The sequence below is a fragment of the Dermochelys coriacea genome, chromosome 3 (assembly GCF_009764565.3).
Source record: "Dermochelys coriacea isolate rDerCor1 chromosome 3, rDerCor1.pri.v4, whole genome shotgun sequence".
Classification (NCBI taxonomy): domain Eukaryota; kingdom Metazoa; phylum Chordata; order Testudines; family Dermochelyidae; genus Dermochelys; species Dermochelys coriacea.
The window spans coordinates 172913271-172939148 of record NC_050070.1 but is presented as its reverse complement, the minus strand read 5'-3'; the positions used below and the strand labels follow the sequence as shown (position 1 = coordinate 172939148).

Below are 25878 nucleotides of genomic sequence, written 5' to 3'. Positions count from 1 at the left end.
TCAGACCCTCGGTCCACAGCAGGAGAAAGGCATTGGAGAGGGAGAAAAACCAATGTCAATTTCTGTTTCACCTGGCAGCAAACAGATCTACCTGGGGAGTTCCCCACCTCTGGAATATCATGCAGGACCCCTCTGGGTAAAGCAACCACTCATGGTGAGAGGAGAAGTTCCTGCTGAGGTGATCTGCTGGGGCATTCCTGATGACGGGGAGGTGACCAGCTTCCAAATGGATGCTGTAGCCGATGCAGAAGTCCCAAAGACAGAGTGCCTCTTGGTCGACGAGCACACTCCTCCTTGCCTGTTGATGTAGAGGCTGTATTGTCCATCAGGACTCTCATCACTTTGCCCAACAGGTGTGGCAGGAAGACCCCGCAGGCCAGCCAGACCGCTCTGAGCTCCTTGATATTTATGTGTAACATTGTCTCCTCCGGGGTCCACATCCCCTGAATCCAGAGATGTCTGAGGTGTGCCCACCAACCAAGGTCCGAAGCATCCAACACTAGCTCGACAGATGGAATGGGACTGTCGAATGGGACTCCTTCCAGGATCTTCTCGGATCAGTCCACCAGTGCAGCAAGGTGAGAACTGCCAGAGGAATGGTTACAATCTTTCCAGGTGGTCCCTGGATTGGGAATAGGTCGACGCCAGCCATTGCTGCAGGGGCCTCATGCGGAGCCTGGGCATGGTGAACCACATATATGCAAGCTGACATGTGCCCTAGCCCACGCAGGTACACCCTAGCCATTGTCAGGGGAAATGCAGACACTTCTGCTATGAAGTCCATCAGAGCCTGAAACCTGTCTAACAGCAGGAATGCTCTCGCCCGGGTCAAGCATGGCCCTGAAAAATTGTATCCTTTGAACTGGAACTAACATGGACTTTTTGTGGTTGACCAGTAGTTTACCCAAGGAGCAGCACATGGCTTGTAGTACAGCGACGTCACACTAGACCTGAGCCTTGGAGTTGCCTCTGACCAGCCAGTCATCAAGGTACAGATAAATCTGGATACCCTGATGCCTGAAGTAGGCCGTGACTACTGCCATTCACTTGGTAAACACCCTTGGAGCTGTAGCCAGGCCAAACAGAAGGACAGCAAACTGGTAGTGGGCTGAACCAACCATAAAACGCAGCAAGCATCTGTGTCCTGGGAAGATCACTAAGTGAATGTATGCGTCTTTCAGGTCGAGGGCGGCATACCAGTCTCCTGGATCCAGGGAGGGGATAATGGAGGCCAGGGAGACCATGCGAAACTTTAGCTCCGTTAGGTATCTGTTGAGGTCTCACAGGTCCAGGATGGGATGCAGATCACACTTGGCCTTTGGGATGAGAAAATACCAGGAATAGAAACCCTTGTTCCGGTAAGGAGGCAGGACTTCCTCCACCACCCCCAGCTATAAGAGCCCCTGAATCTCCTGTTTAAGAAGACTCTTGTGAGAATGATCCCTGAAGAGGGACGGGGAGGGGGGTGGAAATAAATTGGAGGGTGTAGCCATGCGCCATCATACTGAGGACCCATCAGTCTAAAGTTATCATTGACCACATCGGGAGGAAAAAGGAAAGGCAGTTGCAAACAATTGGGAAAATCGGATCCAGGAAATAGACTGGTAGTTCGCCCTCAAAACAACTTTTTAGCTCCTTGCTTGGAGCGGGTTGAGCCTGACTGGGCACAGAGTGAGGGTGGGTGGTTCCTGTGCTGTCTATTGCCTTTGAGCTTTTCGTACGATGGGTCCTTCCGGGGCTAGCTCCCTTGCCCCTGGGGAAGTTACAGTTTGAACCCATGTGTCAGGCCCAGAATGCAGAACTACCACATTTTAGGGTGGTTCGGGAGTCCTTCAGCCCATATAATTTGTTGTCCATCTGCTCTGCATACAGAGCTTGGCCATTGAAGGGGAGGTCCTGAATTGACTGCTGAGCCTCGGAGGACAACCCAGAGAGAAGCAGCCAGGACACTTGCTGCATGGAAACGGCAGACGCCATGGTGTGGGTGGTGGAGTCTGCTGCATCAGATGCCACTTGAACGGCTGCCCTGGCAGCAGCCATGCCCTTATCGAGGATCGCCCAGAATTCTTTACAGGAACTTTCCAGGAGGGGATTCTCTAACTTGGCCGTGGTCTGACATATTGAAGTCGTAGCGGCCAAGGAGGGCCTGGTGGTTGGCCACCCTCAACTGTAAACTAGATAAGGAATAAATTTTTCGTGCAAACAAGTCCAGCCTCCTGGAGTCTTTATTTTTGGGGTAGTTCCAGATTGCCCCTAGCATTCCCTGTGGTTAGCTGCCTCAACCACCAGGGAATTTGGGGCAGGATGGGAGTAAAGATATTCGTGCCCCTTAGTCGGGACAAAGTACTTACGCTCTGTCTATTTGGAAATGGGGGGCAGAGAGGAGGGGGTTTGCCACAAAGCATTGGATATCTTCAATACCTCTTTGTGAAGGGGAAGGGCCACCCTACCAGGGGCTGTAAAGGAAAGGACGTCGAACAGGGAGTCCGCTTACTCCTCCAACTCCTCCACCTGAAGGCCAAGGTTGGACGTGACCCTCTTCAATAGCTCCTGTGCGCCTTAGCGTCATTCTGAGGAACCGGGTGAGGGGGCTCCGTGATGGCCTTGTCTGGTAACAATGAGAAAGAAGTTGGTACTGCGGGTTCCACAGCACCCATTGACGGTAAAGCAGGCTATTCCCCTTGATCCACATGGACTTGCGGGGTCTTATCCCTTGGGGCCTCAAGCACTGAAGGGAGTTGGGTCATCGAGGCCACAGGCTTGTTCGAGGCTCCTGACACCGAGTGGGCAGGCTGGGAGGGCTGGGTGAACCCCCACAGGTTCCAGGGGTAAAACGGGGCTGGCCACTGGGCCTGGGGTCATGGGGCAGGCTTCAGTACTGACAATGCAGGAGGCACAGAAGGTCTGGGAGGCTGCCCTGCCAATGTGTAACCTTGCTCCGTGCCGGAGCCATATCCGGAGCGATTGCTACCTGGTGACCTGGATCCACTGGAGTGCCGACTCCGTGCCTGGTGACAATCGCAGTCACATCTAGAGGAGGACTGGTCCAAGTAGGACATGCACCTCCGTGAGAACCTTGCTGATCGGTGGCTCTTGGCGGATCCACGACAGGAGACCGGCGATCCACGCCTCACGCTTCGAGACTGGTACCAGGATGAGGAGTGGGAGCTGGAGGTATCGTGGGCCAGGTGCTGGGTGGGGGGAGAATCTCCCCGAATACAGTGACACCCATCTCGGCAATCATTGGCAGGGCTCGCGGCTCTGGTCCACCAATCATTCCTGAGATCTGAATTGGCATTCCGGTGACCCGAAGGTCTGGCCCCGAAGTTCCTACCGGGGAGCATGTGCCTCCGTGTGTATGCACCAGGTAACCGGCAAGGTCCGCTTTGAATCCCACTGCTGGTGCCCAAGGGCCAGTGACCAAAGAGAGCTCCAATGCATCTGCCTCCCTAACTCCAAGGCATGACGGCTTCGAGTGGGTGAATGGTGCGCCATCCCCCATGATGGGGTATGGTACCATTGGGTTGAAGACAGATGGAGAGGTCCCAAGGCAGGCTCACCACAAGGTCTGAGCATCGCCAGGCCGGGGCCAGTGTGGGCAGCACCGGGAGTGTCAGATCTCTTGCACAGCCTGGAACACTTCAGGCGTCAACGGCACCTGAAGCGGATGAAGACCTCTGTGTCTGGGCTTCCAGGCAAGGAACGGGGTGGGCTGCAACACTCGACATGAGCTGAGGCCCGACTTCCCAATGGGGGAGATGAGCCGCCCGCCACGGGTCTTAGCTTGCCCCCAGCCCTGTCCCTCCCCTTGCGGGGAGTAGAAGACCATCCCCTACCAGCCTTCTTTGACTTCTTGGCCAGGGCCGTAGATAGGGATCAGTGCTGGCTCATAGCTGGCAGGGCACTACATGCCAATGCCGCAGTGCTGGGTGCTGAGTCAGATCTTTTCTCTGGGCCTGGAGTCAGTGCCAACTCCATCAGGAGCACTTTGAGTCTGATCTCATGCTCTTTCTTAGTCCTAGGTTTAAAGGACTTGCAGATTCAACACTTATCTGCCCTTCACTGAGGCACCTGAGAGCTACTGTGAGGAACGCTCAAGGGCATGGGCCATTTGCAGCGATTGCAGGGCTTAAAGTCTGGGGACCTGGGGCATGCCCGGTCCCCTGGTTAAGTCCCCAACGGGACTAACAAAACTCTAACTACTGCTAAGGGCTAACTAACTCAACTACTAACTATGTACACTAACTTTACAAGAGCTCTAGCTCGTATGAACAAAGCCTAAGCAATGCTAGTAAGAGCAGCGAACGTTCCGTGCACCGTCACTACCGGCAAGAAGGAACGGACGGTGGGGGAGCTGGCGGGCATCCCTTAAACCACACCATGCGGGTGCCATTGCAGAGGGCACCAGAGCTGCTCCCCTACTGATACTGCTGAGGAAAAAACTTCCAGCACAGGTGCATGTGGCAAGCACACACACCTAATGTGGAAGGGACATGAGCAAGCACGCGAAGAACTACTGCTTCTGTCAGCATACATGGGGGGGTGCAAACATAGGCTATGTCTATACTAGAGAGCCTAAGTGCAGTCACTCATCTTTTGAGTGTGTGGATTTTTTTGTTTGTTTTAAATAAAGAAGGCTTTTGCTTGAACAACATCTGGCAGAGGACAGGATGGAATCTGAAATCACTTGTGAGGAGTTTGCGACACTTAAGCTCTTTGGCAATAATGCACTCTGAACTAGTCCTTACCCCTTTCAAACAGCCCTTCATTCATCAGCCAACTGCAAAAGTGATTCCCAATCTGTGATCTGTGGAGACAGTGGTGTCCGAGAAGCACCCGTAGATCACATGGTGCTGGATCAACAATTCCACGGAAACCAGTGGCAAACATGCTTATGCATTGGTATTTCAAACCCAGTTTAAGGGGTTTGGGCTACTGCTTATTGTTGGAGACACATTCCAGAGGCCATATGACAAATAATAGGGAGCTACAGATTGAAGGCATATGTGCATTTGGAGCACAAATCATTGTACAATTAAAATGTAAAAGCAAAGAGAAAAAAAAATACACAGAATTTGCCCAGAACAGTTCCCAACTGACACTGGGATGCCAATATTATGATTTTTCTTAGCGAATTTAACAGAATCATTACTGAACACTAAATTTTTAAATTTCAACTGACACTCAAAAGTAATGGTGGGATGATTTGCACTGTAATTAGTTTATATTTGGCTGGATAGTAATTAAAACAGTAGTTTATTCTGCTGCCTGAAACATCGTAGAACAAGTCTCTCACACTTGATGGTTGAATACTATTGGGATTTGTGTATCCACAGAAACTCAACCATCACTGTTTAGACATGCATATCAAAGCCAGGGTGCAAAATTGTATAAGTGTGATCTATGTCTAGGGCCAAAATAAGATGAGTAAACTGGGAACTACCAAATTAATTTATTTTTGATCAAAAGAATTTTAAAAATAGAATGCATAGGGAATCAAATTATGAATGTCCAAATGAACCAGTAAGTGCAAGTATCTGAGTATATATATACACAAGAAGATATGGATTTTCCAGCTTCTCTCTTGCTCTCTCTCCCCACCCCCAACCTTCACTTTGAAAAATCAAAGGCTCAGTCTTATGTAGAACTGGTCTGGTTTCAGATTAGAAAATAGTCAAGAAGGGCATGATTCCAAAAAATCTTCAAGTTACAGAAGGATACCGTAAAGACCAAATTCTGTCTTTGAGTACAAAATGGCCACTGATTTCAAAGGGAGTTGTGCAAGCTATCCCAGGGCAGAATGTGGCCCATTCCATTCATTTTATATGTTAAAAGGAGTACTTGTGGCATCTTAGAGACTAACCAATTTATTTGAGCATAAGCTTTCGTGAGCTACAGCTCACTTCATCGGATGCATTCAGTGGAAAATACAGTGGGAAGATTTATATACACAGAGAACATGAAACAATGGGTGTTACCATACACACTGTAATGAGAGTGATCACTTAAGATGAGCTATTACCAGCAGGAGAGCTGGGGGAGGGAGGGTTGGGGGGGAAGAAAACCTTTTGTAGTGATAATCAAAGTGGGCCATTTCTAGCAGTTGACAAGAACGTCTAAGGAACAGTGGGGGGTGGGAAATACCATGGGGAAATAGTTTTACTTTGTGTAATGACCCACCCACTCCCAGTCTCTATTCAAGCCTAAGTTAATTATATCCAGTTTGTAAATTAATTCCAATTCAGCAGTCTGAATTCAGCTCCCCTACTGTTCCTCAGATGTTCTTGTCAACTGCTGGAAATGGCCCACCTTGATTATCACTACAAAAGGTTCCCTCCCCCCCCCCACTCTCCTGCTGGTAATAGCTCATCTTAAGTGATCACTCTCCTTACAGTGTGTATGGTAACAACCATTGTTTCATGTTCTCTGCATATATAAATCTTCCCACTGTATTTTCCACTGAATGCAGCCGATGAAGTGAGCTGTAGCTCACGAAAGCTTATGCTCAAATAAATTGGTTAGTCTCTAAGGTGCCACAAGTCCTCCTTTTCTTTTTGCGAATACAGACTAACATGGCTGCTACTCTGAAACCTGTCATTTTATATGTTGTTAGCATTTACATGGCTCCCATCAGTTTAGCAAGGAGGGGCACCATACACAGTTTAGATGAAGGCAAAATATTCCCCATGTGGAAGGACCTTAGTCCTGCAAGTTACCTTTCAAAGCAACAGATAAAAAAGACCTTGCATTACTCAATAACAGTTTACTTTGCTTGCATATGCAAGCCACTGCTTTCTTTGTCCCTACAATTCAATTCAGCACCTCTAACTTCATCTGTCTCTCTAAATAATAATTTAGATACGCTAGCAGACAGAAGGGTCTCGTGAAGTACTCACTAAATTAGAAGATCAGAAGTCACGTTCTCATTTCAAACCACCATATAGGCTTGTGCAACCATGTTTCAACACCACTGTCTCCTGTACTGGTTGTAGTATAGTTCCAGTTGTAGTGTAAACTGGATCTTAGCTGTTTGCTGTAAGTTTACCAGGTGAGGTTCAGGGAACAGGCAGGATTCAGGAACAGTGTACTGACAGCTAAGAATAGATATACCCAGGTTTACAGAAGGAAACTCTTTTTTGGGGCTGGATAGAGTGGTATGATTGGCTGGAATTTCTACGAGTTGAATTACACCTCTACCCCAATATAACGAGACCCGATATAACACTAATTCAGATATAATGCAGTAAAGAAGCGCTCTGGGGAGTGGGGCTACGCGCTCGGGTGGATCAGCGCGTCAACGTGTCTGGCTCCAACACACTGCTCAGAGCGGCGTGTTAAGGGTGCCGGGCCGGGGCCAAGAGGTCTCGGGGACAGGGAGCAGGGGGGGTTGGATAGGGCGTGGGAGTCCCAGGGGGCCTGTCAGGAGGCGGGGGTGTGGATAGAGGTCAGGGAAGTCAGGGGACAGGGGAGTTGGGTAGGGGGTGGGGTCCTGGGGCTGATTAGGGACGGGGGCATCTCTGGAGGGGGCTGTCAAGGGATAAGGAGCAGGGGGACTTAGATAGGGGGTGGGGTCTTGGAAGGTGTAGTTAGGGGCAGGGGGTCTCTGGAGGGGGTAGTCAGGGGACAAAGTGGGGGGGTTGGATGGGTCGGGGATTCTGAGGGGTCAGTTAGGGGGCAGGAAGTGACTATTAATAACGGAAAGACTCGAGGCCAAAGCAAGTTCGATATAAAACACGGTTTCACCTATAAGGTGGTAAGATTTTTGGCTCCCAAGGACTGTGTTATATCGGGGTAGAGGTGTATTTGTATATAGCCTCACAAGTGACCCATTCCAAATCCTGAAAATGCTATCATTCAGCAAAGCAATATAAATACACACACACACACACCCCAAATACATGAGAGGTGTGGTATAAAGGATTTATCAGTATGATCTTGGGATGGTCAGGCTACTTATAAGTAATGCACATCATCCCATGTAAGTGCCAATAAAAATTTAATACCACACCAAACCTTCACGTTTTGTGTACATGTCATATGTGTTGAAGAAAAAAATAGTTTACATTTCAGAGATTGTTTAAAGATTATTTTTCATATCCTTCTGCCTGTAAATTAAGTCAGGTACCTAAGTTACAATATAGAAGATTTTCATCTTTGCCCCAGCCCTTTTACATCAGATAAAGGGGTTGAAGCAGCACAAGCAGTCCCATATCCCATATCCCTATCCACATCCATAAAAGTCCCATATCCAGCCATGGGAGATTTCACCCTGCCCAGGTACTGAAGAAGACAGCTGTAGGCTAGGGACAGACTGCTGTAACTTAGAAAGCCCGAGGGCTGTTGAAATTGTACCAGGAACCATTCGGTCCCCCAGAACAACCCAAATCATGGTTCAAAGACTTCTAAAAGTGACCTAAAAATAACTTTTCTATACCTAAAAATGTCCCAGCTTTAACCGCTATACTGAACCCTTCTAGGGCTAAATGTGAATGCCAAGATTGGCGATCACAAGATAATACTGTAGCTCACGAGATGTTGCAACTTTAAAACCACATTTTTGCTATCTGCAGTATACCCTCTGTCTTGCCTGTCCTGGGTCTTAGGCCAAAGTTTTTAAATAGGGGAGGAAATTCCACATTTAGGAAGGTTTCTCTGCAAGTGAAAGCAGCTCTCACAGTCGGAATGCTGGTGTAATTCCTCAGGAGATGGATACTGCACAGAAAACATGACATAATCAAACACGTGATAAATTCATTTATGATATCTAAAATTTATCATGTACCTCTCCATAGTTTATAACCTCCACGTGTGTTTGTATATACATAGCTATAGACAGTGCACTGTCTGACATGCCTCAAGTGGCACTAATCAATGTTATTTTTGTCTGCCCAGGAGACAAAAAGTCTAATCAAACAAGGCACATTGTGTTTATAAGTACAATTCCTGAGGAAATTGGGGAATTCTGACTGAGCTGCAGTGCTGAACAGAATGGGGACAGACGGTAAGAAAACATTAGAGGCTGAAAATGAAAACTTTAAATTAAGTGTAAACATCATTTCAGAACTGAACTACAACAAATTCAGTATACCTGGGTTTTGCTCAAAAACTTTGAATGAAAGTTAAGAACTGAATTCTCTCAGTGGTTAGATTCTTTGTAATTTTTTTCCCCACGTTGCACTAGGTTAAAGTTTACAAATATTTTGTGAAAATGTTAAACTTCCCTCATCTTCTTAATCAACTCTTAAAAAACAAAGCACTTGAAGTACACTTTTATAAAAGATTGCCAGCCTTTTAGCACATGAACTTTTGTCGATAGGAAAGGAAGTAGCAGTGCAAGCTTCCTCATCTCTGCACTTCTCAGCCAAAGAGCCTCAACCCCTCCTCATCTAGTGGCTCCAATAGGGATACTCTAGCGCCTATACTCATTTTTAAAAAGTGTCTGCTTGGTCATACTCCAGTGAACAAGACAAACAAAGATCAGTAAAGTTTACAGCTGCTAGTATCTGCAGGAACAATTATGTTACTCCCTCCTCACCCACCTACCACTGCTGTTCTCATGTATCATCCCTCTGTGATTCATTCTTTTACACCATGCTCTGTTCCCAATTGCTCTGGAAGTAGTTGCCTGACACAGACTTGCCAAGTGTCATAGACCTAATGTGACATTCACCCATTTGGCAACACTGCCATGGCTGCCTGAATCTTGGCTAAAACTCACATACATTTTGGGGGGAGGGGAGAAAGAGGAGAGAGAGAGAGAGAGAGAGATTGATACTCCCCCTGAAAATACCCTTTGGCCTGGTAATGGTGCACCAAACTGAGAACTAAAAGTTCCTGTCTGCTTTCTTTCCCTGAGTGTTGCTGATATTTCTGTGAAGCTCAAAGCTCTACTGATCAAGGGCTTATATTCCTACCCATTTACAAATAAGATACCTGAGAGGTTGCACAATATCACTTCAGACAGAGCTGAATAATATGGCAGAGGCTCTAATATGACAGAAAGAAAAGGAGTACTTGTGGCACCTTAGAGACTAACAAATTTATTTGAGCATAAGCTTTCGTGAGCTACAGCTCACTTCATCGGATTCATGCAGTGGAAAATACAATGGGAAGTTTTATTTACACAGAGAACAGGAAACAATGGGTGTAACCATACACACTGTAACAAGAGTGATCAGGTAAGGTGAGCTATTACCAGCAGGAGAGCGGGGGGCGGGGGGGGGAATTTTGTAGTGATAATCATTGTGGGCCATATCCAGCAGTTGACAAGAACATGTGAGGAACAGTGGCCGGGGGGGGGGGGGGAAAGAGAAGAAACATGAGGAAATAGTTTTACTTTGTGTAATGACCCATCCACTCCCAGTCTTTATTCAAGCCTAAATTAATTGTATCCAGTCTGCAAATTAATTCCAATTCAGCAGTCTCTCGTTGGAGTCTGTTTTTGAAGTTTTTTTGTTGAAGAATTGCAACTTTTAGGTCTGTAATAGAGTGACCAGAGAGTTTGAAGTTACATGACAGAGTTACATCTTATCAACATTACCTTTCAGAATGAAGGTAACATATCTATGCTATCTGTAACCTTTTCTCTAACAATTACCATCAGGAATAGAACCCAAAAATCCTGATACTCAACATTTCATTGCTGTCTCACAAATAGTTGTTTCGCCCTTCCGACAAAGTATGCACCCTGTCTAAAGGGCTGGTCCATACAGAAGATAGTCTTCTGCTATCAACTGATTCTTCAGCTCAAGTGTAAGAGGTCTGTGCTGTGCGTCTGAAGATCATGGGTTCAAATCCTATAGATCACATAAATAAGAAAAATGTATGTGATCACTTAGAGACTTTATCATAATGCACATCCAAAATGGGATAGAATTGCAGTTACATTAATAATTAATTCTCTAACTTTTGTGTTCTTGACTGTGTGACCTTAAGGATCTTAACAGAGAGACAGACAGACACACACACACACACACACACACACTAAAAACCCTCTTAAGTTAACAGAGACTGGAGACTCAGCTACTCCTGTTACTAGAGAGAAGCTCTCCCCAACCCTGCATAAGGGATGAGGTGTGGGCATGTGAGATGCTTGTCTTGCTACAGCTGCCTGTAGATAAATACAGAACATAATTCAGCCAATGGCAGGTTAAACTAACGCCTTTAACCAGGACTAATGTTTAAGATGAAATTGACGGTTATATGTTAATTATTGGCAAATATGCAGTTATTTAATAGTTATTTAAATATTGGCAATTTATTTGTTCATTAAATAATTTGCATAAAAGGTTTCACGTGGAGATGCAGAATACTTGGCAGCTATGTTGATTTCAGAGCTTGAACACAGTGCTCAGCCAATTCTGCAGCATCTTGAAACAATCTCTCCCTCACCCAGGCCAGAGCACAATGTGAGCTGGGGACTGGAATACCCAAGCATTCCCTTAATAAAGATTCCGAAAATCCAGAAGAAAAAAAAAGATTAGTTTATTGCTGTGACAAGAGACTGCACTGGAACAGGTTATCAAAGGATGTAGTTCAGCATTCCTCAGAGGTTTTTAAATCAAGACTGGATGTCTCACTAAAAGATGAGACTCTCATTCAACCCCAAGTTGCTGGGACTGATCCAAGAATTGCTGCATTAAATTCTGTGGCTTGTGAACAGACTACAAAATCAAAATGGTCCCTTGTGGCCTTAAAAAAAAAAAAAAACCTACAAAATTCTGCCATATGGATCACAGCAAGAAACAGCAGCTGGTTTTTAGTCCTGGGTGGGAGAAATAAAAACTATCCTGAATTGACCTAGAAGAATATTGACCAGTAAATAACTTGCCAGATTTCTTTCCGATACTGTCATGGTAATTGTTTCTCATGTAGCTGTGATTAAGAGAATTATCATTATTACCCTTCTGTCCAAATTGATTTCTCCACACAAAAACATACAATTGTATCTATCAACTAACTTACATTTTCCATTTAAGATATTTAACATTAATTAAATTTAGATCAGCAAGCCTGCTTGTTTGAAATCTTGTTCTCACAAACACCCATTGGTTTTAAAACATATTTCTATTCCCAAACCACACGCAGACTGTTTGGCCCCACACAACACTTGTTACAACAATTAAAAAAAAAATCATCTTTTAAAATGTAATGTAAGGGCAGCCTGAGAGATGCTAACCCTATTTTACCCAGGACTTCTGAGGAGACAAGGTATACAAAAGCTAAACAAACATTACAGCAAGAAATTATAACTGAACCAGAACATTAGTAAGTACAAATCAAATAAAGACCATGAAAAAGGTACTATACACACTGCTGAATAAGTTAATAGCAATAACAATGTTCCTTCAAATGGCTGTGAAGGGACATTTTTAAGTAGTTAGGTTCGGAGAGCAATAATAAATGGTTTCAGAGATTAATTCAATTCCTTGAGACAGCCTAAGCATATACAGGCTTCCCCAATTCCCTCTTAACTCTTGGGACCATAACAAAGAAAAAAAGAAATTTCAAGCAAGAGGCAAGTAATCCTGTGCATCAATCATACGAAATAGTTAATGAACCTGCAAACATAGTCAACCATCTGAACCTTTTCATACAAGTTACACTGAAGTGTAGGAATATCACACATGATAAAGCAATGAAAGGTAGAAACATCACATGAAGGAACAAAACAGAAGAATACACTGTTTATTCAACAAACATTGTAGCCATCATATTCTACTAAGTCAGTGCACGCATACTCTATTTACTAGTATGTGCACTTAAGTAGCAATTCCAACAGAAAGACCAATTTAAATGCCATGGTTGAACAGACCAAATTATTATAAAGAAAACCACAGATGTTGTGGTATTAAGCTTCCTATAAGTTAATAAAGAAACCTAATGTAATATAATAACTTACCATATTAAACTCTCAGACATGTTATAGTTATAAATAGAATAAATTCTCTTTTCAGTTTACAGTAAAATTAATTTGAGCCTAAACATTTCACATGGGAAAAAGACATATTAAACATACAGGATAAAAGTTGGTAACTTAAAAACAACCCTGTCAGAAAAGGCTTAGATATTTAGACACTATTTTTATACTCAAAAAGAAAAGGAACACTTGTGGCACCTTAGAGACTAACAAATTTATATGAGCATAAGCTTTCGTGAGCTACAGCTCACTTCATCGGATGCATTCAGTGGAAAATACAGTGGGGAGATTAATAACAGTCAAAAACCAGTCGGAGAACACTTCAATCTCTCTGGTCACTCGATTACAGACCTAAAAGTTGCAATTATGCAACAAAAAAAGCTTCAAAAACAGACTCCAACGAGAGACTGCTGAATTGGAATTAATTTGCAAACTGGATACAATTAACTTAGGCTTGAATAGAGACTGGGAGTGGATGGGTCATTACACAAAGTAAAACTATTTCCCCATGTTTATTTCTGCCCCCCCCCCCATTCCTCAGACATTCTTGTCAACTGCTGGAAATGGACTACCTTGATCATCACTACAAAAGGGTTCCCCCTCACCCCCCGCTCTCCTGCTGGTAATAGCTCACCTTAAGTGATCACTCTCATTACAGTGTGTATGGTAACACCCATTGTTTCATGTTCTCTATGTATATAAATCTCCCCACTGTATTTTCCACTGAATACATCTGATGAAGTGAGCTGTAGCTCATGAAAGCTTATGCTCAAATAAATTTGTTAGTCTCTAAGGTGCCACAAGTACTCCTTTTCTTTTTGCGAATACAGACTAACACAGCTGCTACTCTGAAACCTATTTTTATACTGTTTGCCTAGTGCTTGACAAATAAGTAACTTGTTATGGTTAGCTGGTCAAACTAACTAACATGCAGTTAGGCATGATTTACCCCTCCCCTTCAACATTCTTGGATTCATACAAATACCAAAATCAAACTAGAGTTTAGAACTGCAGTGAGAAAGGGAGGGCCAAGTTAGCCCTAGGTATAGCTTCCTTAATGTAACTAGGGGCATGTCTACACTGCAATTAGACACTTGTGGCTGGCCCATGCAGGGCTCGGGCTAAGGTGCTGTTTACCTGCAGTATAGACATTTGTGCTCACTCTGGAACCTGGGCTCTAGGACTGAGGTGGGAGCGTCCCAGATTTCAGGCTGCAGCCTAAGCCCAAACGTCTACACCACAATTAAACAGCCCCTTAGCCTGGGCCATGGGCCAGCCGTGGATGTCTAACTGCAGTGGAGAGATACCCTAAACAAACAGTTAGCCCTTGTAAAACATGGCTCTTTGGGTCCGACATGTCTATATGGCTGAACTGTTCAAACTTAAAGAAAAATTAAAAATGGGGGATCAGCTATCATTTATTTCATTCTGCTTCAGAAAAATGGTCTGAATTAATTTGTAATCAAATATAGAAATAATAAAAAATCCAAGTTTTGAACTCTGCAGGCCTCCTTTCACTTACAATGGTTTTATACTGCTGTAACTCCATTAACTTCAAACTGACAAAAAGTCTTCAAGTTACATCCACTTTAAGTCTACCATCAGGGCATAAAGGAGCCTTAGTGTAAATGAGAATCAGGGCAAAGTCTGTAGTCTTTCAAGAGAACTCCCCAAATTTACATTTCAAGAAAATTAAACAAATTTATATTCCAAAACAAAAAAAATGTTAAAATAGAGTTAAAGCAGAAAGCACATTTCAGCGATTTAAGAATAAAATATTTACACCATGAAAGAACAAAACAGAGTGAAGCTAAGCTGGGTAAAAAGGTGTAACAAAAGCAAGAGAAGTGTAGTCAGTTACATTATTAAAAAGTTTTTAACTAGAAAGTTGGTTTTCAATGTAAATCTATTAAAGATAGTACATGCTCAACAGTGTGAAATACTGTTCTTCCTTATGAGCATAGCAACACAGATAGTTTTTATCATAAGAGAAGATGTTGGGCAGTTTTTAAGCTCTGCATTAGGCCTGGGAACCTAAAGCAAACGAGAAAGGCAAGACCACCAATAAATTTAAGTTACTCACTTCTAACTTTCTCCTCTTACTTCTTCCAAAGGGGGTAGGGCTCATCTTCTTAGTCCTCCCAACTTCTGTTTGCATTTACCACCTTTATTTCATTGCATCATTTCTCCTCTCTCATCAGTACTACAGGTCTTTCCCATTTGATGGGCCAGAACCTCTGGTGGTTTAAATCAGTACAGCTCCATTCAATGGAGCTAGGACAATTTTTTCTATCTGAGACTCCAGCTCTTTGTTTGAGTACTACTGGGGTGGGAGGCAGAAAAAGAAGAGGGGTCTTCTACTTCCCCACCAATTTTCTCCTTCTTTTTTCAGTAATTCATATTAAAAACAGAGAACTATTGGGAATTTGAACTGTGTAAATTAACAAGCACAATTCAAAGCAAGGATAATGCAATACTATGTCCGTTTATTTTGACAAATGTAGTTTCATTTTGAAAATTCATTACAGCACACGTAATTGTTCAGGAAGGTATCTTGTAAAAGTAATTAAGGTTTGGTAATATGAGAGTGCACTAACCATTTTGTGCATGTGTGTGCTATACTGTGTAATTGCTACAGCATACTCTAGTATTTTTACGGGGTGACTAGTGAAGTGTGTGATAGAGAGGTTCTACTCTACTTACTCCTCATGTTATAGCAATCTTTGCCCTGGAGGAGGTGAATAAAGGTCATTTGTTCTACTAGAGCAGGAACTCTCTTGTCATTTAAAATATCAATATACAGAATCCAAGCCAATAAAAATAAATTGTAAAAATTTTCCAGGTAAACTATAACATATTCCACATGCTCTCTTATGAGTGGCAGTGGTGGCTGTAATCAAGTTAGCTGATCGTAATGAATTATGTGCAGTTATGTAGTGCTTTTCAAAGATGAGTTACCCCATGCTACGCAGGGGTATCTAAGGCAAGAAAGATTAAGTATTTGGTCTGCATCATACTTATAATACTTAAGATTGACTTTCATGTACAGATTTCAAAGTTAGATGAAAAGTTGAGTAAGTATTATCATCTCCATTTTATCAGGCTTGTCTACAGGAGGAGTTACTGTGCAGCAAGTTAGGTGAGAATTTACACCGCACTACCCTATCCTAAGAGTATGTGGACACCCTTACCATGTGACAAGATGGCCGATGTTAGTCTGGTGGGTCCTGTGCTTTTCTTGGCAGGGAGCTAAGATGCCACCCCTTGCCCCTGTTCTTGGGGCATCGATGGCCCTGCCAGTGGCCCAGGAAGGTGATAAAGGAGGGAAGCAGGGGAGAGGTCTGAGTTTGCTCCTCACTCTGAGCCCCAGCCCCTCACAACCCCTGCAGGTTCTTACCCTCTTCCCCCTTGGGTGGGGTACCTGCAGTCCTTAGATGCTGGGGAAGGGAATCTCCCTCCCCTACTGGGGCAGGGTCCCCCTTACTTCAGTTCTCTGATTTTCCAAGTCTCACAGCATACCTCCAAGCTCCTGTCCTCTCTTCTTCCTCCTCCCCTGTCTGCCTGAAGCAGGAGGGTTTATTAGGTTCCTAACAGGGCCTTAATTGACTGCTCCTGTTAACATGCATCCACCGTCCCTAGTCTACAGGAAACCATGCCTTAATTAGCTTTGAGCTTATATATTTCCCCTCTAGCACTCTCCCACTGTTCCCTGGCCCTCCTGTATCACAGTGCCCTTGGTGGTTTCGCGTAGTAGATTTTACAGTGTATCAAGCTCAAATGCACAAAGGTACTTTTACTACCTTGCTGTGCTGTAACTTCCTGTGTAAACAACCCATAGATGTAGAAACTGAGGTAGAGAGGTTAAGTAACTTAATCAAGCCATACAGTGAATCTGTGACAGAGTTGGGAAAGATTTTTGTCCTATTCAACTGCCAGTCCTCTGTTCTACACACTAGGCCACAAACACCCTCTCTTGAGGAATGGAAAGTACTTCCTTTGACCAGGGTGGATGAGCTTCCAGCTACTGATGACTTCTCGAGTGATAGACTTAGTTGGATGTACTGGGAGAGCTAAAATTCCCTTGCATTACCAACCTACAATTGTACCCTTCTCTTCCATTTGCCTTTGCTCATTGTCTCTTTATCCCTGCATCCCTCTAGTTTCTAGATCCTCTCCCCCATCAAACACAAAGAACTCCCTGAATCAGTGGGGATGGCACCTATGCTCATAGCATTTTCCAGTATGAAACCAACTACAACTCTTTTCTGCTTTACTCAGTAGTAGCATCAGAGCAATTTAAAAACGAAGGGGGGTATGAGTAGAAGCATAATATGTGAAATTAAACCCCCCAAGTTTTAAGGCTGTTTAAATATAAAAGATCTCTAAGGATATGATGGCAAAAATGCTCTTGCAACATTTAGCCAAATCCAGCTACTGTGTCTTTTAGGTTTAGTAACAAACAGGTTGGAGGAAATTTCTTTTGAAATGTCTGTGTCCTCTCACAAACAGCTCAGGGTTATAATCCCAGCCATATAAGTAGGGTGACCAGACAGAAAGTGGGAAAAATCGGGATGGGGGTGGGGGGTAATAGGCAACTATATAAGACAAAACCCCAAATATCTGGACTGTCCCTATAAAATCAGAACGTCTGGTTACCCTACATATAAGTCTCCAGCTCCAAACTGGCTGTGGCTGCACTGGGTGGAGTGGGCAATCTATTGCAACCACACAAAAAAATAAGCTTTCTTAAAGTTTCTTACCTGATATGTGTTGCAGGAAGGGACTCATACTGGCGAGAAAGAAAGAGCTCTCTGTGTTTCAACTGATGTTTCTGTTTATCAGTCAAATCAGCCTCATTTGTAGTTTCAGACTCTTCTTCAACTTCTTCTGCACAAGGATAGAAGATGGGATGAAATTAGCTTTGCTATGGAATACAGTTGTGGACATTCATTTTTTTTTTAAACCCTCTAGGCAACCTGCCTGGATATTCTAAAGAAAGTTATTCATCAGTTATTGTAAAACAGGTTGCCATTTTATGCATTCTAATAACTAGGGATGAATGCTTTTAAATATGTGTGTTATTTAATTCCTTTAAAAATGATGTTTTCTGTTCCTCTATTTGTGCTTAGGAGTTTTTTCAGATGGTCACAAGGGGAGCACTACCATTCCTCTTTCACCGCCTTTCCCCTTCTTTTCTTCTTTGTGCACACAGCTGCCCACTGTCTCTACTGTTTAGCTTCAGCTCTGCTGCTACTGTTACTGTTACTGGTAAAACCATAGCAGGGACTGGGGAGGAGCATGCAGTCAACAAAATAGGGAAACTGCCTACAAACAAAGTACTGTCAAATGCACCATGTAAACAAACTGCACAGAGAAAAAAATTAAAACCCCAATTGACTTCAGTTATAATAATCTAACAATATTTTCAGATGACACTGTGTTTTAAAAGTTGACAGTATTCCTCTAATACACGGGTTGGTAATCTTCGGCACACGGCCCATCCAGGGTAATCCGCTGGCGGGACGCGAGACATTTTGCTGATGTTGACCATCCGCAGGCAGAGCCCCATGTAGCTCCCAGTGGCCGCCGTTTGCCGTTCCTGGCCAACGGGACATGCGGGAAATGGTGGGCCTCAGGGATATTAAACTCGATAAGTTTATGGAGATGGTATGATGGGATAACATGGTTTTGGTAATTAATTGATTTTTAAATATTCATGGTAAATAGGCCTAATGGCCTGTGATGGGATATTAGATGGGGTGGGATCTGAGTTACCCAGGAAAGAATTTTCTGTAGCATCTGGCTGGTGAATCTTGCCCATATGCTCAGGGTTTAGCTGATTGCCATATTTGGGGTCGGGAAGGAATTTTCCTCCAGGGCAGACTGGAAGAGGCCCTGGAGGTTTTTTGCCTTCCTCTGTAGCATGGGGCACTGGTCACTTGCTGGAGGATTCTCTGCTCCTTGAAGTCTTTAAACCACGATTTGAGAACTTCAATAGCTCAGACATAGGTGATATTTATCGCAGGAGTGGGTGGGTGAGATTCTGTGGCCTGCGTTGTGCAGGAGGTCAGACTAGATGATCAGAATGGTCCCTTCTGACCTTAGTATCTATGAATAGTTTATGAACAGACATGCTGGCTGCTGCTTCCCGCAGCTCCAATTGGCCGAAAACAGCAAACCACGGCCACTGGGAGCTGCGGGGGACCATGCCTGTGGACTGTCAACTTAAAAAAAAGTCTCACGGCCAACCAGGGGATTACCATGATGGGCCATGTGCCAAAGGTTGCCAACCCCTGTTTTAATAGAACAGAAGAAAAAAGGGCATAATTTTAAATATAAAAATAATTTGTTTTATTAAAACAATAATAAGTACCGATATAACACTTTAACTAAAAGGGCACACATCTTATAAATCTTTAATCTTTTAATCTTTAAAAGCAGAGGCCTTTATGAAGTATTTTGTCAGTTTGCTCCACATTTTTAACTATATAAATCTAAAATACTTTGGAACCAGCTTGGCACGTGGTAAATCCCACTGGGGTGAGTGGGAGTAGGTATTGCAGGGCAGGACGGTAGTGGGATTAAAAATCGTACAAAGCAGCACTCTAATCCTGAGTTACTGCTATAAAACTTGCTTGAGAATACTCAAAAACACTGCCTCTGTATTGGCAGGGTTCCCCACGAGTTCCCTGTAGTTAATTAAAGGAAATACTGAGGCCATCTGAGGCTATTCTTCTAAGCCACACGGATATTTTACAAACAACCCATGTAGTACTGATGCTAAACACTTAGGCCTGCATGTTCTCTCATGGTAGAATCATGATTCTCTCCAAATTCAAGATTGCTATCCTAGTGCATCTGATCCTCATCCCCTTCTAATCACATCAGCCACACTATCAGAGGCTCGTTCACCTGCGCATCTACCAATGGGATATATGCCATCATGTGCCAGCAATGCCCCTCTGCCATGTACATTGGCCAAACTGGACAGTCTCTACGTAAAAGAATGAATGGACACAAATCAGACATCAAGAATTATAACATTCAAAAACCAGTTGGAGAACACTTCAATCTCTCTGGTCACTCGATCACAGACCTAAGAGTGGCTATACTTCAACAAAAAAGCTTCAAAAACAGACTCCAACGAGAGACTGCTGAATTGGAATTAATTTGCAAACTGGATACAATTAACTTAGGCTTGAATAGAGACTGGGAATGGATGAGTCATTACACAAAGTAAAACTATTTCCCCATGGTATTTCTCCCTCCCACCCCACCCCCCACTGTTCCTCAGATATTCTTGTTAACTGCTGGAATTAGCCTACCTTGCTTGTCACCATGAAAGGTTTTCCTCCTTTCCTCCCCCTGCTGCTGGTGATGGCTTATCTTAAGTGATCACTCTCCTTACAGTGTGTATGATAAACCCATTGTTTCATGTTCTCTGTGTGTGTGTATATAAATCTCTCCTCTGTTTTTTCCACCAAATGCATCCGATGAAGTGAGCTGTAGCTCACGAAAGCTTATGCTCAAATAAATGTGTTAGTCTCTAAGGTGCCACAAGTACTCCTTTTCTTTTTGCGAATACAGACTAACACGGCTGCTACTCTGAAACCTGTCATCCCCTTCTGGCTCCTAGTGGCTCTTCTCATAGTGGAAGGGGAGAATACTCCCTGAAGTGACTCTAGCTCGGTCGAATCCCAGTTCCCCTACCTATCCTCCTGTCTGCCCTATTGGGTGGACTGCATATGCAGGGAAGAGAGAGAAAAAACTCCCTACAGCCACCACCCCCACACGTACCCTTTCTGGTGAGGTTACAGAAGTAAATCACCCACCCCTACTTACATATGACAAAACAATTAAGTAATTAAAAGCAAATTTCTCCCGAAGAACCTGAACCTGCAGGTGTCTCAGTTCTGACACTGGCACTCTAACACACACAATGCCACATATGTCAGTGTTAAAGACTATAACCCTTTCACGAGGTCTAGCTAATATAACAGAGCCAAGCTGCCACTGAGCACACATGGGGTACCTTGATACCAAGCTGTTGCCAAGGTACTATTATGGTAATTATTTCCTTCATTTAATTTGTGTAGAATCTTACTGTTCAGACAATGTACCAGAGATCAAGTCAGCTTAAAAGTTTACATTTGTAGAGATTTCTATGCTACTGAAAAGCGATTAAAGAGGAAAGAGAATGAAGGATTGTTAAAAGAAAAATGTGTCAATCAAGAGGGAGAAAAAGCAAAAGTTTACCTATTGTACAGGAGACAGTGCACTATTCAAATGATATTTTAAAATTGTTATAAAAGTGTTCATGTCTGTTACAAACTGTTAAATTTCTGACATGGCAATCAAGGGCTCATCATAATACTAACTTCTTCTCTGATTCCCTATAGGTATATCAGGGAAACTTGAGTTGCTTCAGATACAAAATTGTATTATGCATCTTATTTATGAAGTTAGTAATTAAAGATGAAAAACAACAATGGGAAAAAATGTTAAAGGTTAACCTTTCAAACACACAATGAGTTTGACAACTACAGCGAAGGTGAATCCTGGTTAGAAGCGATATTTGTTTCAGCTAACAAATCCTAAGAGCAAAATATACAATGAAGTTCCAAACATCAGTCTTTTCCTCTTCAAACATAAAAAAGTCAACAATTCTATTTATTTATTTATTTAGAGTTTCTTCTGTTTACAAGTCCAAGCTTTTGGCATTCTGTGGGTATTTTTATTTCATCCACAGTCTGAAAAACAGCAGAGAAAGTAAAATTCTCTGTTTAAATTTACCAGCCAGTCTGAATGCATAATTTAAAGAAGTTATCCAGAGACTAAAAGCTCTTGCAAAGTCCAATACCATTATACCCATCCTCCCCCCCCCCCCCCCCCAAAAAAGACTACATTAGCAAAATGCAGATGGGAGCAAGTAATTACTCCAATAAAAGCTTTATTGAATCCTTGGTCAAAGTGGTAAAATATACGTACCAAAACAAAGGCAACACAATCAATCAACAAAATCATGACCAACTAGTAGTTATAAATAGAAAAGAAATGGTACTACAATGTTTTTCTTGAGATTTTACAGGCACAGAAGTATGGACACTCATAGTTGTGAATCCCACAACCACCACAACTTGGCCATATTGCATAAATATAGCATACAGCATTTATAAGGGTACAGTACATATAGGGTTAATTTCAATGCCTTAACATACTGTATATTCCCAGACAAAAAAATGCCTAACTTAGAGTTGAGGTTGATCTAGTTTATTTCTCATCAACACGATTATCAGTTAAGGGAATCTTCATTTATATGCCATAACATCATATTACCCATATTATTGCTTTTTTTGACCTGGATGACTACACACAAAGGTGTACAAGATTAAAAGTGTGATTTTATACAAATTTAAACCAGTGCAAGTTTGCATATGGACACTCTTATATCAGTTTTAAGTCTGACTTATATCTGTTTATCTTGCAACGGTGAATTTGCAGGCACAAGATAAACTGATAAAACAAGTTTTAAAGTCAATGAGTCTGCACACAAAAATGTGCACCACTTTTACTACACTAATTTAAGATAAACCAGTATAACTTGTGTGTGTAGACATGTCCAGACTTCTCTTTCCCACAACTCCCTTGCCCTTCAGCCATATAATTAACTACAAAAGCACTCTACCCAATTCCTCTAAATCACATTTAAATGTAAAACCTTAACTACACAAATATAAATCCAACTATAGGTGTGTGTGTGTGTGTGACGTTCCCCTGTGATGTTATCTGGACCGGTGATCTGCTAGGTCATTCCAATCCTTGACTCTGGAAGCCAGCCTTACCCTGCTCTGCTGTGAGAACCCCCACTCCTGGGCTGTTCATGAACAGTCTCTAGCATTTAAGCTGCTTGGATTGTGCAACCGAATGACATTAGCCAATATCTCCTGTCAGGGTTCCCTCCCCACTCTGAATTCCAGGGTACAGATGTAGGGACCTGCATGAAAGACCCCCTAAGCTTATTTCTACCAGCTTAGCTTAAAAACTTCCCCAAGGCACAAATCTCTATTTGTCCTTTGATTGAGGTATGGTGCCACCACCAAATGATTTAGACAAAGAATCAGGGAAAGGACCACTTGGGAGTTCCTATTCCCACAAAATATCCCCCCAAGCCTACACCCCCTTTCCTGGGGAGGCTTGAAAAATAAACTAGGTGAGCACAAACCAGACCATTGGGTTTGTAGGACACTAAAAACCCAAACAGATTCTTAAAAAACAGAACTTTATTATAAAGAAAAAATAAGTAAAAGAAGCACCTCTGTAAAATCAGGATGGAAGGTAATTTTACAGGACAATAAGATTCAAAACACAGAGGATTTTCCTCTAGAAAAAACATAAAAATTACAAAAGCCAGGGATAAACCTCCCTCTTAGCACAGGGAAAATTCACAAGCATAACAAAAGATAAACTGATCTGTTTTGCCTGGCTTACCTATACTGGTTGCAATATTGGAGACTTGGATTAGGATGGGCTGGAGAAGATGGATTTCTGTCTGGCCCCTCTCAGTCCCAAGAGAGAACCCCCACACAAAACAAAGAGCACAAACAAAACCTCCCGCCCCGCCCAAGATTTGAAAGTATCTTTTTTCCCCATTGGTCCTGTTGGTTAGATGCTAACCCAGTTATTTGAGCTTCTTAACCCCTTACAGGTAAGGAGGAATTTTAGGCTACCCTTAGCTGTATGTTTATGACATCTCCCGACCCAGACACAACCCTAGGAACCTCCGTCTTGCAGTGTCCAGTTATGCCTGCTGGATGCTGCAAGCTTATGAGAGTTCACTAATTTAACAAAGAAATTGATATGTACCAGACTTTTTATCCCAAGGGGAGTCTCTGACACGCTTCAAACCAAACGCACTGCTTCAGGTTGAATAAACAAACATTTATTAACTACAAAAAAAAGATTTTAAGTGATATAAGTCAAAGTACAAGAAGGCAGATTTGGTGCAATAAAATAAAAGCTGATCTTAACATTTTCAGTGCCCTTACAAACCTAGATGCTTCTAACCACAGGCTGGCTGGTTGTCCTTCAGCCAGGCTCTCCCCTTTGATCAGCGCTTCAGTCACTTGGTGGGCTGTAGATATAGGTGGGAGAGAGACGAAGAGCATGGCAAAGTCTCTCCCTTTTATCGTGTTCTTTCTTCCCTCTTGGCTTTGCCCCCCCGCTTCAGGGTCAGGTGAGCATTACCTCATTGTAGTCCCTAACTGACCAAGGGAAGGGAGGGTGATTCACTTGAGAGTCAAACAGATCCTTTGTTGCTGCCTAGGCCAGTGTCCTTTGTTTCTGTGACGCTGGGCTGGGTTTGTCCCATACATGCCCTGATGAGGTGTGAACTGCCCCTGTGTTCCTAGAGAGTTTTGCATGGGCTTGTTTTAAGCCATGAGGACACATTTTCAGCCTCATAACTAGATACATGAAATTACAACTTATAACATAACATTACTATAACAACCATCCTCAAGCAAGGTTTAAACCAATACAACAGCATCTACATATAAAGTTGCATCAGTTTAACTAAATTGGTTTAGTTAAACATGTGCAACTTCATGTTTAGACCAGACCAAAGGAATAAACTTTACATTCAATAATTGTTACTAAATGCTCTCCTTTCTCCCATACCTCTTTATTCTAAACTAAGCCTTAATTTGTAAAAACAACATGCTTCATGTGTGATCAACATGACATAGAACCTGCAGCTAAAAGAATATGAAAATACTGTGACTAAGTAATAACGAATTAACTGCAAAGATCAAAGAAAAGACACAATTGTGCATGGATTTCTTTTCAGTTTAGCAAGGGCAACACCAATGACATCAAGTTTGCGTTTGCAGCTAGGATGCTAAAGGTAAATAACTACGCTGTATTGCTTTGTTTACTGTCAAAACAAATACAAAGAAGGAAAATTTAAATACAAATATATGAGCAATATTGTTCACATTGCAGATTCGAAGCTCTCTCAGGCGGACAGCTAGTCAATTTGCCTAGAGTATATGAGGATTGTTGCCAGGTGCTGTATTGAACTGAATTGGTTGTGATATTTAACCCTTTGCAGTATAGTTAAGTTGCTTAACCAACTCTGGGCTAGATTATTCAAAATCAGTGAGACAACTCACATTGGTGAGCATTTACTCACATGAATAAGGGCTCCACAACCTAGCCCTCTCTGCTTATGCCAGTTTAGGTCACATGTATCCTATAGTTTGTTCAGACTGACCAAAAATATTCTAACACAACTCATCATTGTGTGGGTTACATACATACTACTATCAGATAACACTGGAAATCTAAAGTAAAGTTCATTTATACTACAGAACTGTTTTAGATATTGCAGACTTAAATATACCTTTCACAAATTTTCACCACTGTTCTTACAACATTACAGTTATTTTTGTTTAAATGAGGATTTACTCCCTCATATCATAGCTTCTCTGACTTTATTTTTTAAAAGACCCATTGTTTTTAAAGAAGCTTCAGAAACTTCAGGAACCTTTAATAACCATTAAAAACCAGTAAATCACATTGATTCACAAGTAATATACGGATTTTTTTAAAATTATCTTTAAGTGCTTTCGTGCTACTAAATGGTGTTAAAGTGACAGTTACAATGTCGATTACAATTGACTTTATCTCATGTTTATCATAACACTGTAGCAAAAATATCTGGTGAAAAATTATTTTAGTTTAGAAAACTGGGAGGAGGAAAGAAGAGGGAGGAGGAGTTTCAAATACAAATGAATGCTACTTCTGAAAAAAAAATTACTATGATACATTTATTTCCCCTAAAGGAAAAAGAATATATTCTGAGTAGTCTTGTAAACTAGTTACAGATACAGTGGAACATATATTAGATTTTTCCATTTTTCACCATTGGAAACTATTTATATGGCAGTACAAAGTCTGTT

General features: G+C 42.5%; 1 protein-coding gene across 2 annotated transcripts in view; it reads right to left on the bottom strand.

Moving 5' to 3' along the window:
• Positions 1-25878, bottom strand: part of MTA3 (metastasis associated 1 family member 3) — a 208464-nt gene that overhangs the window by 155643 nt on the left and 26943 nt on the right. For both annotated transcript variants that reach the window (XM_038397339.2, XM_043511862.1), the window contains exon 4: positions 17680-17806. In XM_038397339.2, coding sequence (XP_038253267.1) covers positions 17680-17806 — 127 coding nt within the window. The remainder of the gene's footprint in view (positions 1-17679; positions 17807-25878) is intronic.